The sequence below is a fragment of the Vanessa cardui genome, chromosome 15 (genome assembly GCF_905220365.1).
Source record: "Vanessa cardui chromosome 15, ilVanCard2.1, whole genome shotgun sequence".
Taxonomy (NCBI): domain Eukaryota; kingdom Metazoa; phylum Arthropoda; class Insecta; order Lepidoptera; family Nymphalidae; genus Vanessa; species Vanessa cardui.
The window spans coordinates 6,983,842-6,998,350 of NC_061137.1; the positions used below are offsets into that span (position 1 = coordinate 6,983,842).

At 31.2% G+C, this 14,509-nt stretch overlaps 1 protein-coding gene across 9 annotated transcripts; it reads left to right on the forward strand.

Moving 5' to 3' along the window:
* The first annotated feature begins 4,238 nt into the window (after nucleotides 1-4,238).
* LOC124535581 lies at nucleotides 4,239-12,601 on the forward strand. Of its 9 annotated transcripts, none has more exons than XM_047111831.1 (8): nucleotides 4,239-4,446; nucleotides 6,765-6,882; nucleotides 7,024-7,260; nucleotides 8,781-9,023; nucleotides 10,150-10,314; nucleotides 11,210-11,440; nucleotides 11,590-11,687; nucleotides 12,312-12,595. In XM_047111831.1, the coding sequence occupies exons 2-7, from the start codon at nucleotides 6,792-6,794 to the stop codon at nucleotides 11,658-11,660; spliced, it is 1,038 nt and encodes a 345-aa protein (XP_046967787.1). In that variant the 5' UTR covers nucleotides 4,239-4,446; nucleotides 6,765-6,791; the 3' UTR covers nucleotides 11,661-11,687; nucleotides 12,312-12,595. The 9 variants fall into 9 exon arrangements, with proteins under 9 accessions (XP_046967787.1, XP_046967788.1, XP_046967792.1 ...); XM_047111832.1 differs by having other exon boundaries at nucleotides 11,590-11,672; XM_047111833.1 differs by having other exon boundaries at nucleotides 4,363-4,662.
* The last annotated feature ends 1,908 nt before the right edge of the window (nucleotides 12,602-14,509 follow it).

Sequence of the window (14,509 nt, forward strand, 5' to 3'; positions counted from 1 at the left end):
ACAGTTGCCTTCATTGATAACTCTTTGCTCGTTTCCCTTGTAATTTATGAATCAGTATCGTTGAATCTCAGTTTCACTTTTAATTGAAATTTAAAAAAAGAACATCACAAACAAAAGTTTTAAGTTCTCTTTCATATTTTTTTTTTGTGAGAAAGTGTCGAAGAATTATTTTTTTCTACCTTAGTTCTGACAACAAAGATTATGACCTCTATGGTGTAATATATTCGTATCTATGTTTATGTTTTACTGTTTTAAGTAAGTATTTGAAACGAATTTGATATTGACATTTTAATTTTACCCAATTAATAAATATCATTAATATATCAATATTTATAAACAGCTTTTATGTTATAATATGCGTGAGCGTGATTCCAAAAGCTATTTTGAAACTGGACGCTGTATTTTGTCATTGAATGAAGTTTAGTAAGAACCTATTTATAAAACCCATATTCACGTTACATAAATATGTAAATATATTGTATCTTACAAATAAACATATACTGTTCTAGATGTTTGTGCAATTATTGAAGACTCATTTATGCGCGATATAATAAATCATTAATACTCTCAAAAATATCTTATTTAAAAATAGAATTGCTTCGTACGAATTGCGTTGCATACTTAAAATTTTATTCAATCACGAGTTCTGACCGCAATGGTGTACGAGTATACTTTGAGTATACGATTTTATGAAAAGAAAAATGTTGTTTTTTTATTTCTAAGAATATTTTTTTTTATACGAAATCCAAGGATACGTACACGTGTTAGAGTAATGGTGAATAATAAATGTATTTTATGGTCTATAAAATGTATGCATAACATTTAGTTAATATGCATAATTTCATAACATATGTATACTAGATAATATTATGATAACGAATTTATTTTTTATGTTTCATTAGTGTTCGTTATGTGTCTTTATAAGAAAGCTCAACAGCTTAATTGTTCGGTACAAATGCTCAGTTATCCTACCATTTTGCTTAAATAGGATAAATAACTACAGGATAAATCGATGTATTGAAGATGCAATGATAGTATCTTCATTACATAGTATAAAAGCTTAGCTTACTCCTGTCTACCATTATGATTAGATCTTTAAAATTACTCAAAGGATTTTGATGCGGTTTTTTTAATAGATAGAGTGATTCAAGAGAAATGTTTTTATATATAACACATGAACAATATAGTAAAGAAACATTGATAGTTTTAGAAGTTTCTAACTTGATAACATAAATAAACAAATTCTGTAGCATATTTAGTATCAGCATGGCATTCGTGCGAGTCGCTGGTTCATCACAAAATCCAAACAGAGTTGGAGAATATATCTTACTCGAAAATAAGAGTATACGCAGCCCTACGATCAAATATTTCCGAGACATTACAAATATTCTTATTTTCGGCCTCTAATGAAGTAAACCGGGTGCTACGACAAAAGTCCAAGGACGTTGAGTCAAAACTACGAATTTTTTATTGCAAATTTTGCGACGTTCGTATTACGTATTGGAACTTGTATTAGAATCTCTTCAATAAATTAGATAGATGTAGAATTATTTTTTTACTAGTACATTGGTATTTATATTGTAACCATTTTAATTGTTATAATAAACATCGTTAATTAATAGTTAGTAGTAGATTAATAGATGTTATATTATATTACATAGACAATAACGAAACGGCAAAAGATCGTTCTAATTAAATATGACTGGTATTAATGAATACATTTGTTGAATCGTCACGTTTTATTTGGCAAGCAACGTGTATTTTTTTATTTTATACACAGACTTTTTTGTATGTATAGTTGTTTTTGTAATAATCTGACTTACATTACATAAAAAAGTGTTAATTTAATTTATGAGTATATGAATTTCAGTCAATAATATAATAAATTTGATGTTAAAAAGATAAATAAAGTAATATTATGAACTTATCGTATACTCAATAAAGATTATCAGGAAGCATAACTATTACTAGAGAGAAGAAACGTTTTATAATTAGTTGGACTATTGACAGTGAATTTCGATGCTGAAAATAAAAGGCAATTAATTATTCAAAAATAATTGTTGTCACTTTTGATTCAATACATAAAATATAAATGACAGGTTTTGCCCGTTACTAGCATATGACTTAAAAATAAAATCACGAGCAGAAAATAATGCACTGGCAACACTTCAGTAAATCTACATATTATTATATTGTAGGTATAATGTTAAGGTGACACTTTTAAAAATTATTTATGTACTGTTTTTGTTACCTTCGTCAGCTACGTTAAAACAATAAAAAATATTAAGTCGGTTTGACGAAGTTAGTTACGCAATTGTAATATTTTTGATGATATAGTATTATTCACATTATTTTATCGTAACAATATTTTTTTAATATGATCTAATACTTTATTATAAAAATCAAATCTGAATATTTAATACGCGACTTTTAAGGAAGATTTTGATAGGCTTATAATTTAACTTTAAATTTCTATTAAAAATGGATTTATGCTTTCTTAATTTCTTCTTTTAAATTCTTAATTATGGAAAACATTAACGTATATTAATAATAATATTTTAATAGTAATAGATGCTTGCGGGTTATATAAAAATAGAAAAAAAGTGTCTACTATGATCAGCTATAATTGTCTTGTGTTTAACAAGACTTACACTATGTATAATACTATATTCATAATATTTCTTTATAATCAAATCAAATTCCTTTTTTAAACAAACAAGCTGTTATTATTGATTTAGAAATACAATAAAACCACCGGTTCGAAAAAAAAATCCTGGTCTAAGAAAAACCAAGGAAACCAATAATATGATAATTATTGTTTCAATTTCGTCTTTATCCAGTGACTTTTTTGATATGGCTCTTTATTCATTGACGTAAGTAGCACTGTGTTTTTTAAGTATTTTCATCTTGCGTAGATTATAATTTCAACAGAAACACTATTCGTAAACGTCTAAAAATATGTTAGACGTTCTAGAGGTCACTGTTTATTGATGGGTTGACCTTGACTCGTCTAACGAAAATAAAATAAAAGCAAACGTTTTAAGCATATTTTATTCCACATAAATAACATAATATCCATTAATAATTCTTATAAATTTTTGTATGAGACTATTTTTCTCTGATGTCAGTAAACAGGAAACTGATATAGTGTTAAATTTAACTACTGTTTTTTAAATTGAAAAGTAAACGCACAAAGATTAATAACTTTATGTAGGTATGTGGCCAAATATAAACCAACGATATTCTTATAACACTGGCTTGCATCAAGAATCAAATGGAAACACTAGAAAACTATGAATAAAATGCACCCTGACCGCTGTAGCAAACCTATTTACCGCGATATGGGACATCCATAGTCATAAGACATCATAGTCCACCGGGATGACAAACCGAAGTGACGAGAGAAAGGTCGGATGCAGGGCTGAAGGCTTATATGCTCTCTGATATGTAGGACTGTAAAATGCCAAATGCTTGTTGATTTCTAATAAGAATTTTGTAAAAGAAAATCTCAATACCAATTAAATGTAACTCGTAATTTGAATTATACTTCTGATTCTGCATCTTTTCTACAACATAAGCGTTAGTATAAATAATATATACCACAATAACGTTTTAAAAAGTCAACACACTTACAACAATATACACGGACATTAAATTCATCTCTTAAGAGAGTCAAACTGGGGATGAAAGTATTCATAGAAATCCATCACGGCTAGTACACCTTTATTTTATTTAATTGTATAAAAACAAATATAATTACAAGTACTAATTAGTATGTACTTAATGAACTTAAATAGTCAGTAGAAGTCAATTATGTTAGTCATAAAGAATTATTGCCTCAAAAAATTAAATATTTTTCAATGCATACTTTTTTAATTAAAAAAGAGTAGAATTTTAAACCATCGGGAATAAATTTCAGTCAAGATTTACTCTGCGTGAAAATTGTGTATAAAAATACTTGTATGTCTGCCTGTTGTTGCTAAGTAAAAGTATTGAAATAGTAACGAATATATTTTAAATAATGATATTGGTAAAAGCATACAATTTTTGTTTCGGTTGTCATTTTAATTATTTAAACATCCTGAATATTTAAATCAATCTCCAAACAACAAACGATGCTTGCGAATTAAATTTAAAAATGTAAGCGTATTTTACTAATCCATGTATCCAAATAGATTATTTAGTTAAAAAACATATATTTTTATGAAATAAAACTTTCACACAACAGAACATGTTTGATATTAAATACATCGCAGCTTTAGAGCAAATTAGGCAGTTAAACAGAAAAACGAAATGTTTACTGGGCGGCGTAGCGTGGCGGGGGCGGGCGGAACGCCTGGGCGCCGACGCGCGGCTCGGCAGTGCTCGCCCGCCCCGGTCCGACACTCGACGTCGGCTCGTCAGCGATACAACACAGCTAACATTAAACGATCATTATATTAATCGGTAAGATATTAAGTGCTTCTCATTCTAAAACTCGCGAAAGTGTATGCAACGTATTGTCCAACGTTTCTCTTGTGATCTCGGAGTGTATATAGCCGTCTCTATCTAGTTGCACAATTGTTCTCTTTCTATAGCCTCCCCCTACCCCGACTTACGTTTTCGAGGGAGATTAGTCTACCACTGCGACATCTTGACAGGGTAACATTGTCTCTTCAGCACGTAAGTTACCTAAAATGATTAAAAGTGTTTATGTAATCGGCCTAATTTAAAAAAATATAGTGTTGAACTTACTTTACCATAATATAAAAATATGGTAGTAAGGCTCGTTATGGTGAATAGTTAATGCTTATGTGTTTTTTTTTTATCGGTTTTTTATTTGTTATTTCGATTTCGATTATTCTCTCAAGTATTTTATGTAATTTTTTTCATACGTTATCTTTATAAAAGAGTGTTTAATCTTTTAATTTTCTCCCAAAATCTTTACGCAGGTTCTAGGATAAATATCATTCACTTTTATCATTCGAAGTACATTCGTTTGTATAATATGTCTTTATAGCTTTAATTAATAATGTCTTAACTTAAGGCTAAAGGTTTCGCTCGTGCGGCGTAGGGCCACCTGTCTCATCGGCGACGTTACGCAGCATCGGGAATGCTGTGAATCCGATACGAGAGCGCGCCTCGACTATTTTGGGCGGCTGCTATCCGAGCCAAATTTGCAACCTGTACTAATCGACGCGCCTTCGAGTATTTTTGTATTCGTTTCACAATACTATTTTTTTCGTTTGCATCTCTCAGCACTTACCTAGTTTATAAAGTAGGTCTCGTTGACATTGTAATATATGAATCTCACAGAAAAACAATCTGTTAACGTTAAAAAACAATTTACAGCTGTAAGCGATAGAGATCATCAAAACAGCAAAATATATCCGACATTGGCCTTCGTTCTTGGCCTCAATAATATTTCTGTTTTTAGTTTAAAAATTTTAACATATAAATTAGATTTTCTTTTAGTTGGCCTATAATAATTAAATACGTGTATTTATGGAAGTGTATCGGATACTTTCACTTATAAGAACTATGTATATTTTCAAAATATTTTTTATTGTTTTAAAAAAGTAGTGATTATAAGTTCAAGCTCAAATTTTAAAATAGCTTAAACAATCTTTTTCCACATTATACGGATTTCTTAAATTCTAATATTATGGAAATTGGACGGTAATATGAGATGATAATTTTATAATTCGGCCATTAGTAAAAAGCAATTAAGATAATTTTTTTTTCAGTATTATTTATGTTTTTACATGAATGTTTTGAACCAAACACTCCTGAAATTCGATTCGGAATTCTTAAGTGCACATATCTTTCAGAAAGTCTATCCCCGTTCAATCGAAGGTTGATGAATGGCGATTCTGCTTTTCTAAATATAGATCAATGACGCAAATGCTTTAAGCATTTCATAGGAAATTCTAAGAAGACTGTAAATTAATCGAGAAAAGTCTATGTAGGTGGAAAGTTTAGACTATTTTAAATTAATAGCTCGGGAGTGTTTGCTTTACATTTACATGAGTGTTTCATGTTAAATACGCGATAGGCCATAACCAACCTAAAATTATGCGGATTAACTCAGTCAATCGTATTTCGTAAATCGTCTATACTTTCGTTTCTGCAAATGCTGAAAAGTAATTGTAATAAAATATGTATGTAACTTTGTCGATTTTATAGATCGTAAAATTTGACAGCGGGCTTACATAATTAAAATTATTTAGCGACCTGGCCGGTTACTTATCCACGTTGAAACTGGCAACAAGGTCGCGACAAACATGAAAATAGCTGAACGATGATCAAGCATTAGTAAAAACGGTCGTTCTCGAGTAATTCTCTACATCAGTGAGATTGGCGGTCAGCCAAGTCCATGGGCCATTCGAAGCAACGCAGCTACGGAGATGGCTATTTGTGGCCCAGATGCTAACGTTGCATACGTCATTGCTCTATTTACGATGAACGCTAGCGCTATTGTATTTATTATGTCACCTGAACGACAAGAGATACAAAATATATTTATTTCCAAGTGAACAACTACAATTAAGTGATATATTTATGTTGCTCCTAAATAACATTTAAGGATATTATATAATAATATCACTCAATTAACTTAAAATTGTCTATACAGAGGTTGAAGATAACCTTTTGAATTCTATAGCCCTTATTGCAACTTGTAGAGCATCTGGTGGAAGATTTCAAGTGGAAATAAAGTATTTTTAAGATGTTATATGTTTTTTATATCTTTATAGAATGAAGATTAACCTTTATATTCTTTACAGAACACGAGCACGACATAAATCGCCAAAATGTTTAAAAGTCATTTAGAAATGATTGGCAGAAATGAGACGCCATCGAAGAAAGCCAGATTTTGGCAATCCTTCGTGCGTTCTCTAAAAGGTAAAATTATCACATATTTGTCTTAGAAATAAATAAAAACTTAAGACGAATACTATAATATCAAGAATATAAATTATATTTCAAAGTATTTTGTTTATTGTATGTTGTAATTGTAATTCACATTACGAATTTTGTAACTAGGATCGGAAGATATCAGAGCCGAGGAAAGGTACAGGCCAACGCGCCGCAGCGTTTTCCCAGAGCTGTTGTCAACCTACCCCTACAGCAAATCCATCTACGACGACCCCGTTGGCGCCGCTGAAAGGATCACCGTACCCGGATACCGCTACCTCCCAGTGCACCGTGAAGTATACGGATACTCCCCACGCCCCATCTACGCACACAACTACCCTCGCTCCCTGGAACAGTACAGGCCAAGTTAGTATCACATAATAACAATATTTTCCACGTCTACGATTGACGCTACTGCTTAGATTATTTAAAGACTTCAAAGCTTGTATTAATATTCGAGCATTGATAAAATAATTCGCACATATAACACACCTAAGATTTTTCGAACACAAGTTTAATTTTATTTAATATTTTTATTATATTATAAATTGTACTGTTGCTTGTTAACATTTATTTAATTATTATAATACATCTTTGTATATATCTCATATTTTATTTAACTTTTCAACAAATTACGTTCTCTGTATATTACATATAGCAATTTTAATTATCATTAACGTTATCAAGGAACCATACTGTTAACAAATTTGGTCGATGTAAATATTGGCATTATTATTTTAATTGTTTCAGCAAAAACCGGAGCTGCTTAAAATAGTTTTTAAGCATGTTTAGTTACCATGAATATTTAAGTTCATGATTTATTCAGTCAACGGAGAAACATCTTCAAAAAATCAATAGATTCAATTTTTGATATGTAACGAGAAAAACGAAATGAACATCATTCGTAATCATCGTTTTGTTAGTTGTATTAAATCTTTGTATTGTTAAAATATTACAGCAATTTGTATAATTTTGTTAAATAAAACTTATGCATTTAAATCTTGACGTGGATCCTGTTGAAAGCTCGGAGATTTAATTCATGATGAATCGATAGCCATTACATTTATTTTACACAACCACAGACATTTTAGTTACGATATTAAAATTGTTTCTGTTCATATTTATGTTGTACGTGTTAAATCGTGTAACTGTGTCAATATGTTACATATCTTTTAAAGGTTACTTTATAGAATGTTCGTATCAAATAAGCAAACAGTGAAAATCATCATTATTCGATTATATATTCTTGTACATTGTTATGTTTAGTTGTTGCTTATGTATTTTATTCAGCATTTGATGTCTGCTTGCGTCATAATTCATCATTGCATGTAATAATTTAATAGAAATCATCTCTTACACATAACATTTACTCACACTTATAAATACCATAAGCCTGTATTCGACGTCATTGTTAAATCTTCAAGCATTTCCCAGGTCACAATATTTTTATTTCAATTGTACCCACCCAAGTTAAGGCCTAAATCAAATACTTCGGCTCTAAAATCCGTTCAACACAAAAAGAGGTAAGTTATACGTAGGTGCTATGATTATTAATATCTACCTCTCCGTGTTAATTTTCATTATATATTTATGCTTTCGTCAATATTTATCTAACAATTACTAATATAATGTCTTCTTATAAGTATGATGATGATGCATGTATATATAATATATATAATATATAGCTGAAATTGAGTGAACTTTGAATATTCTTTTATCTGTATTAAACCTTTCTGTGAATTCTTAAAAAAGTCCATTTCATCGGATTGGCAAACGTCAAGTCTGCCTATTGTTTTCCCTTTAATTATTCTTGTATGATTTAATTTGCCAGTGAATCAAATACATATTTTTATTGGTGATTTGTTAAAATGTATTTATTTCAACAGTTTACCACGTGCCGAGACGTGTGCGACGAGGTGTCGACCCCTTCGATGCCCACAAGGCGTGGCAGGACCACCTCGACAGACTGGCCGCCATCGATCGCTTGTACCCCTCTCGCTACGGTCTTTACCTAAAGGACCGTGCATACCCCATCACCGACTTTAACGCTCCCGTCGTCGACAATCTCTCGCCTAGGAGCCTTAAAGGCATCGAATATGAACCCGACTCCAAACCTCACTGGGGAACAGGTAAATACTAAATAACTATTTGCACGGTACATTAAGCTAGACTATGCCGCAAAGGCCAAGATTTGTCCATTCGATTTTTACTATAGATAATCTTGATTATGTTACGTATAGAATATTCATGTCAACATGTTTGTTGACTTTGCATTATGTTATACGTTTTTCGTCTTTTTATGTGTCTCGTAAAAGCTGGTTATTGTTAGAATTACGAATGGACGATACTCGGTGTGTGAGCTGGTTCACGTTATAAACTTGGCAATGGATGACTCCAATAGTTTCATAGATAGTTTATTAAAAACTTTGATACATATCTTATTGGGACATACATGCCTATGTGGATCACGTGAATTCAGAAAATTGTAAACGAACCATCACTCACTGTTAGATTCAATATGAATTGAAACTGATTAGCGAGAGAGTGCTAGCGTTAATTAAAAGAATATTTTAAATTTGTGAAAAGAGTGTACATTCCTTTTTACACAAATTTAAAATTTACAAACAGTTATCTTAGGAACTAAGATTTTGATACATCATGTTTGTTAACGATTTCATCTTATTAAAATTTACACTATTGTTGAAATTTGTTTCAAAATTCTGTACATACAAACCTGTTATATTGTTTACGCTATATCGACATCATATTCAGTATGAATTGGTTTTAAATAAATCATTGTTAATCAAGACCCTCAGCTAGAATAGGCTTTGAATATTATTATATATAAATACTCTTTTACTGTTACACCGTACTTTATAAATAGTACAAATTAATTACATCAACTAACCCATTCATATTTTTTTTATTAAAATTTAAAAGACCAATACGTGTTTTGATTTGTAGTTTAGTACCTCCCTTTCATTATCGTCGAAAAATTTAGAAATTTTTAATTTAAGATTTTACTTACTACAAATGTGTAATAATCTGGCATACATAAGCTTTCATTCAACATGTGCATGTACTGCATTGTATATAGCGAAACACTCACCGGAATGTTCACTTTACTAAGTGCGATAATCATATCAGTGAACACTGCACTCGTTACGAATTTAAAATGGATTAATAAAATAAAAATACCACGCTTTAAGTCATGGATTTGTTTGCGTGGTATTCACTGTGAGCCTTACCGTGAAGGAGCGTGGCCATCGAGGATTTCGGACGTATTCAAAAAGGACCCTTTTTTTGCTGATGCTGAAAAATGGGCCGATTTTGACCGTTCGCTCCGAGGGAAATCTCCCACGCCTGTGAAGCCGAGGATTAGTCCACCGCGAGACTGTGAGGTCGCATACGATGCCGACGGTAAGGGCAACAGACGATCATTTTCCGTGAAAACCCTTCTTTATGTAACTATTTAATAATTCTGTACTATTTAAATCCTCTTGGAATTGATCACCGTCTTCACTCCAGCACTTAAGTCATATTAATTATTGAGTAATTGGATGTTCTGATCGAGCGTATATTATTAAATGTATCCGTTGAATAAGTAATCAGGACGTTCTTATTCACAGTAAAACAATCTTTGTAGAGTTGATCTTGAGTGTATGTGTTCTTTGTATAAACATTTGGTTGCATGAAGGGATCATTTATTACGTTTCTTTGTATAAACATTTGGTTGCATGAAGGGATCATTTATTACGTATCACAGATAAAATTAATAACCATTATGATTAATACCCACCATTTTGTGATTTAACCAGGTATTTCTGATTTTAACTCATGTTCAAAGCGTGTGCAATTGTACATATGTAATATATCTCTATATTTAAGTATTATATCTATAAATTACAACTAAAGCCTATTATGAGTTGCGATATTTAAAATAAGTTAATTTTATTAAAATCTGATACAATTGCCATGCCTAGAAGATTCAAGTATATTATTGAACTAATGGTCAACTATTTTTTTACAAAAAAAATAGCCTTATTCTTGGTTAATGAACATAGCTTTCATTTTTAATAATCTAACACGCAGGAATACTTAAACAAAACGTTTAAGCATCAAACGTGTATTTACTTAGTTTGATCATACTTTCTTACAGTTCTGTATGTCTTACTTGGATGTTAGTTTTAGTTATAAATTTAATGCTGCTTCATTAATAACAACGTAGGTGTTGCTTTAGTGCTTGTATCTGGTGCAGGAGCGATGACGTAATGAAATTGTCTGTTGTCCCGGCAATAATAATTGTGACCTATAGGTGCACCGCTATACAACGCCGGAGGACTGCGGCGCAGGCCTTGGGCCGACATTTTCAACCCGAGCCCATCCTTGCCAATCTCGGCGATCACGAGAGACCCCTTCTGGTACGACTGGCCGGAGCTGAGACCCATGGCACGATGGGATCGTAGCCCATCCTACATCCGCGACTCGTACCTTTCGCCCGTCAAACGCACCTTCCTCTGGGACAAACATCCGATCAGACCTTTAGGTTAGTGAGTTGCTGTATATATGAAAGAAGCTTTATTATCGACTTGTAAAATTTGGTCTGTTTTCTCATCGATTCGGCAGCTCTGATCATTGTTCATTTTTTAACAAGTTTAACGACGAATCTTAATTATAAATCTCTGGTCAAAACAGATCTAATGGTCTACGACAGGTTCACAGTGGACGATTTGAGCAAGACTTTACCCTTCATTCATAGTCTGTAATACAAGCATCAGGTATCTCTTCAATGGGTAAAAACGATTTATGTAACCTGAATTTGTTGAAGTTGTTAGAACGTTTATATTGTGTGTACCCATTATGCTATGTTCAATTCTGTAGACCGTATATTTCACGCCATGAGTAGAATTATTTCCAGAAGCCATAATTACCATATAACGTCATTTGATTATGAAGTATATATTTAAACTAACGCCTCTTTACAAGTACTATAACAATGTAGCCTATGTCAATGCCAAGGAGAATGTTTATATTATCCCAATCCATGCATTGTCTTATAATATTATCGCAGGCGGTTTATGTATTACGCAATCGATAAATGTTTAAAAATATCTCCTTCGTCCGCATGATTCGTTTCTTATACATTTTATTGTCTCGTAAAGAAATTCATCATAAACTTTAGAGGGTTAAATTATTTTGCATCAGCACGAACATTTTGTGAACTTTTAGCACCCTTACGTACCTAACTAGAATATATAAAAAAATATGAAAAGAAAGAACACCACACATACACTAAATAATACATACCAGTATTTTTAATTAAAAATCACGTCAACTAATTACACAATTTTATCAATAATGTGTACCTATTTATACTATTGTTATAACAAATTATTGATAATCGGTTTTATTTTCAGCTGCTGCTTTCTAAAGGGCCTGCCATCGAACCCTACTTCTTAAGTTAAACTTTACAAAGCCTATTATTAAATTTATTTTATAATTGTTCTCCTGTATCAATAATGACTATGTTACATAAAATGTTAAACGCAAATAAATATCCGGTATACATTTCTTCAAGAACTCAAAGACTGCAATAACATAGTTACTGCCATGGAAATGAACTTTGTTAAAATAATTTGTTTTTATTATTAATATTATTTTTATGTATTTCAAACAAAACAAGAAAAAATCAATAAAAAACAAAAAGCCTAAATTTTGTTTTATTTCTCGATAAAGTGTCTATGTAGAGAAGACCTTTTAGAAAATGTTCTCTTAATTATAAAAGATCTAATAAGAATAGTCAGTCGATGAATTTGTAGACAAGATAATACAAGAATATATAATTTATGCTTGAATAGTCTAAATTTAAAGCACAGTTACACGACTTTCATTTTATCATCTGGCCTTCATAGTATAATAAATAGTTATAAAAATTTTCATAAATGTTCAGATTTTTTAAAATATTATTAAATAATTTGACACTTACCTCAATAAGTTTAAAATAGCTAGGACGTCTAAAATTTTACCGACTATAATGAATTGTATAAATAGCTATCTCAAATATAATTTTAATTGATCATAAGACTTGCATCATTATCATCATCATCATCAGCCCGTTTTTGTCCACTGCTGGATAAAGGCCTCTCCAAGTGCACGCCACTGTGGTCGTTCTCCGGCTACTCGCATCCAGCTCCTGCCTGCCGCCTTGCGTATTCGAATTAAATTGTAAAGAAAAACATTTTTATTTAAAAAATAAATATCCTAAAATAAATATTACGGAATACTGTAAATCAAATACACGTCATTATTTAAAATTGGGAATGTAGAGCATATTTCCCGTTGATTATAAATCTTGTCAATCACTTAAGTTCGTGTGCCTCTTTTTACGCAGACACTCTTAATGTAGCGAATTTTCTATTTTATAGCGAATTTTCTATTTTATTCTTCGAACAATTCAGGACTGCCAACAGTGTTTAAATATCAGAGAGTTTGATACATGTCTCTGATATTCGTCATTTTCAAAAGGATTCCGAACACAGGCAGTAGTGGCAGGCGTGATAAATTTATATAATATAATTTTTTTTCTATAAACTCGAAATGCTTTTGATTGACTACACAATGTTATCATGACATGGTGGTAGTGGCACAATAACACAACATAATACGAATTTTGAGTTGCTTGTTGGTAGGGCTTTGTGCAAGCTCGTCTGGGTAGGTACCATACCATCACTCATGAGCTATTTTTCCGCCACGTTCACGTTCACAGGAACACGGGATAAAACATTTTAGTGCTCAAGGTTAGTGGCGCATTGGCGATTTAAGGAATGGTTAATTTTCTTACAGCGCCATTGCCTAAATAATGTGTGTAAATGTCCAAATAATATCTAAATGTCAATACAATATATAAAATTAAGTTATAATTTCAGTATACGTTCAGTTATTTAATTTAAAAATAATTGAGCTTTAAAAAAATTAAGAAACCGTTGAATAGAGTATTCTACGGTGTTTAAAATAGTACTTCAAAATGTAGTATATCCTCATAAGAGGCCACAAAAAATATATGATGACAAAATAAACACCTTTTATTGCCCGAAAATGAAATTAAAAATTTAAAAAACAAAATCCCGCAAAAAACGCTGTCAGTCATTTTGGTGACGTCACACTTGTATAAATAGCAGTCCATATTCATAGATACGACCGGCATTCTGCTTTTACAAATCCGGTTTGCATTTTAATAAATTAACACGTATAAATAAAATTTACTTTGATTTTTTAAAATTTAATGTTAAAGTAAATCCTTGAAGTTAAAGTTGAGATATAGTTTAGCTGTTAATAACTTAGCACTGAACTGACTGTATTTGCCGTACTTACATCACACTATGGCGGCTCGTGTTTTAGGTCACGTGACATGTAGATTAAAAATTACGACTTTAATTTAGTATAATAAAGTAATAATGTGTTTTTATGACTCAAAATCAGAAAGTTTAAGTATATTTCTATATAATCTTTAAATTTTATCAACTTTCATAATTTATATTTCACCACTGAAAGTACCCTACTCGATAAATAAATTATATAGTCCAGATAGACTAATTAATATATTTTTTCAACAAAT

Coding starts and splice junctions, on each gene's coding strand:
- LOC124535581 (XM_047111831.1), top strand. CDS start 6,792: ATGTTTAAAAGTCATTTAGAAATGATTGGCAGAAATGAGACGCCATCG. Junction 7,261..8,780: donor CCTGGAACAGTACAGGCCAA/GTTAGTATCACA, acceptor TTATTTCAACAG/TTTACCACGTGCCGAGACGT. Junction 10,315..11,209: donor GGTCGCATACGATGCCGACG/GTAAGGGCAACA, acceptor TGTGACCTATAG/GTGCACCGCTATACAACGCC.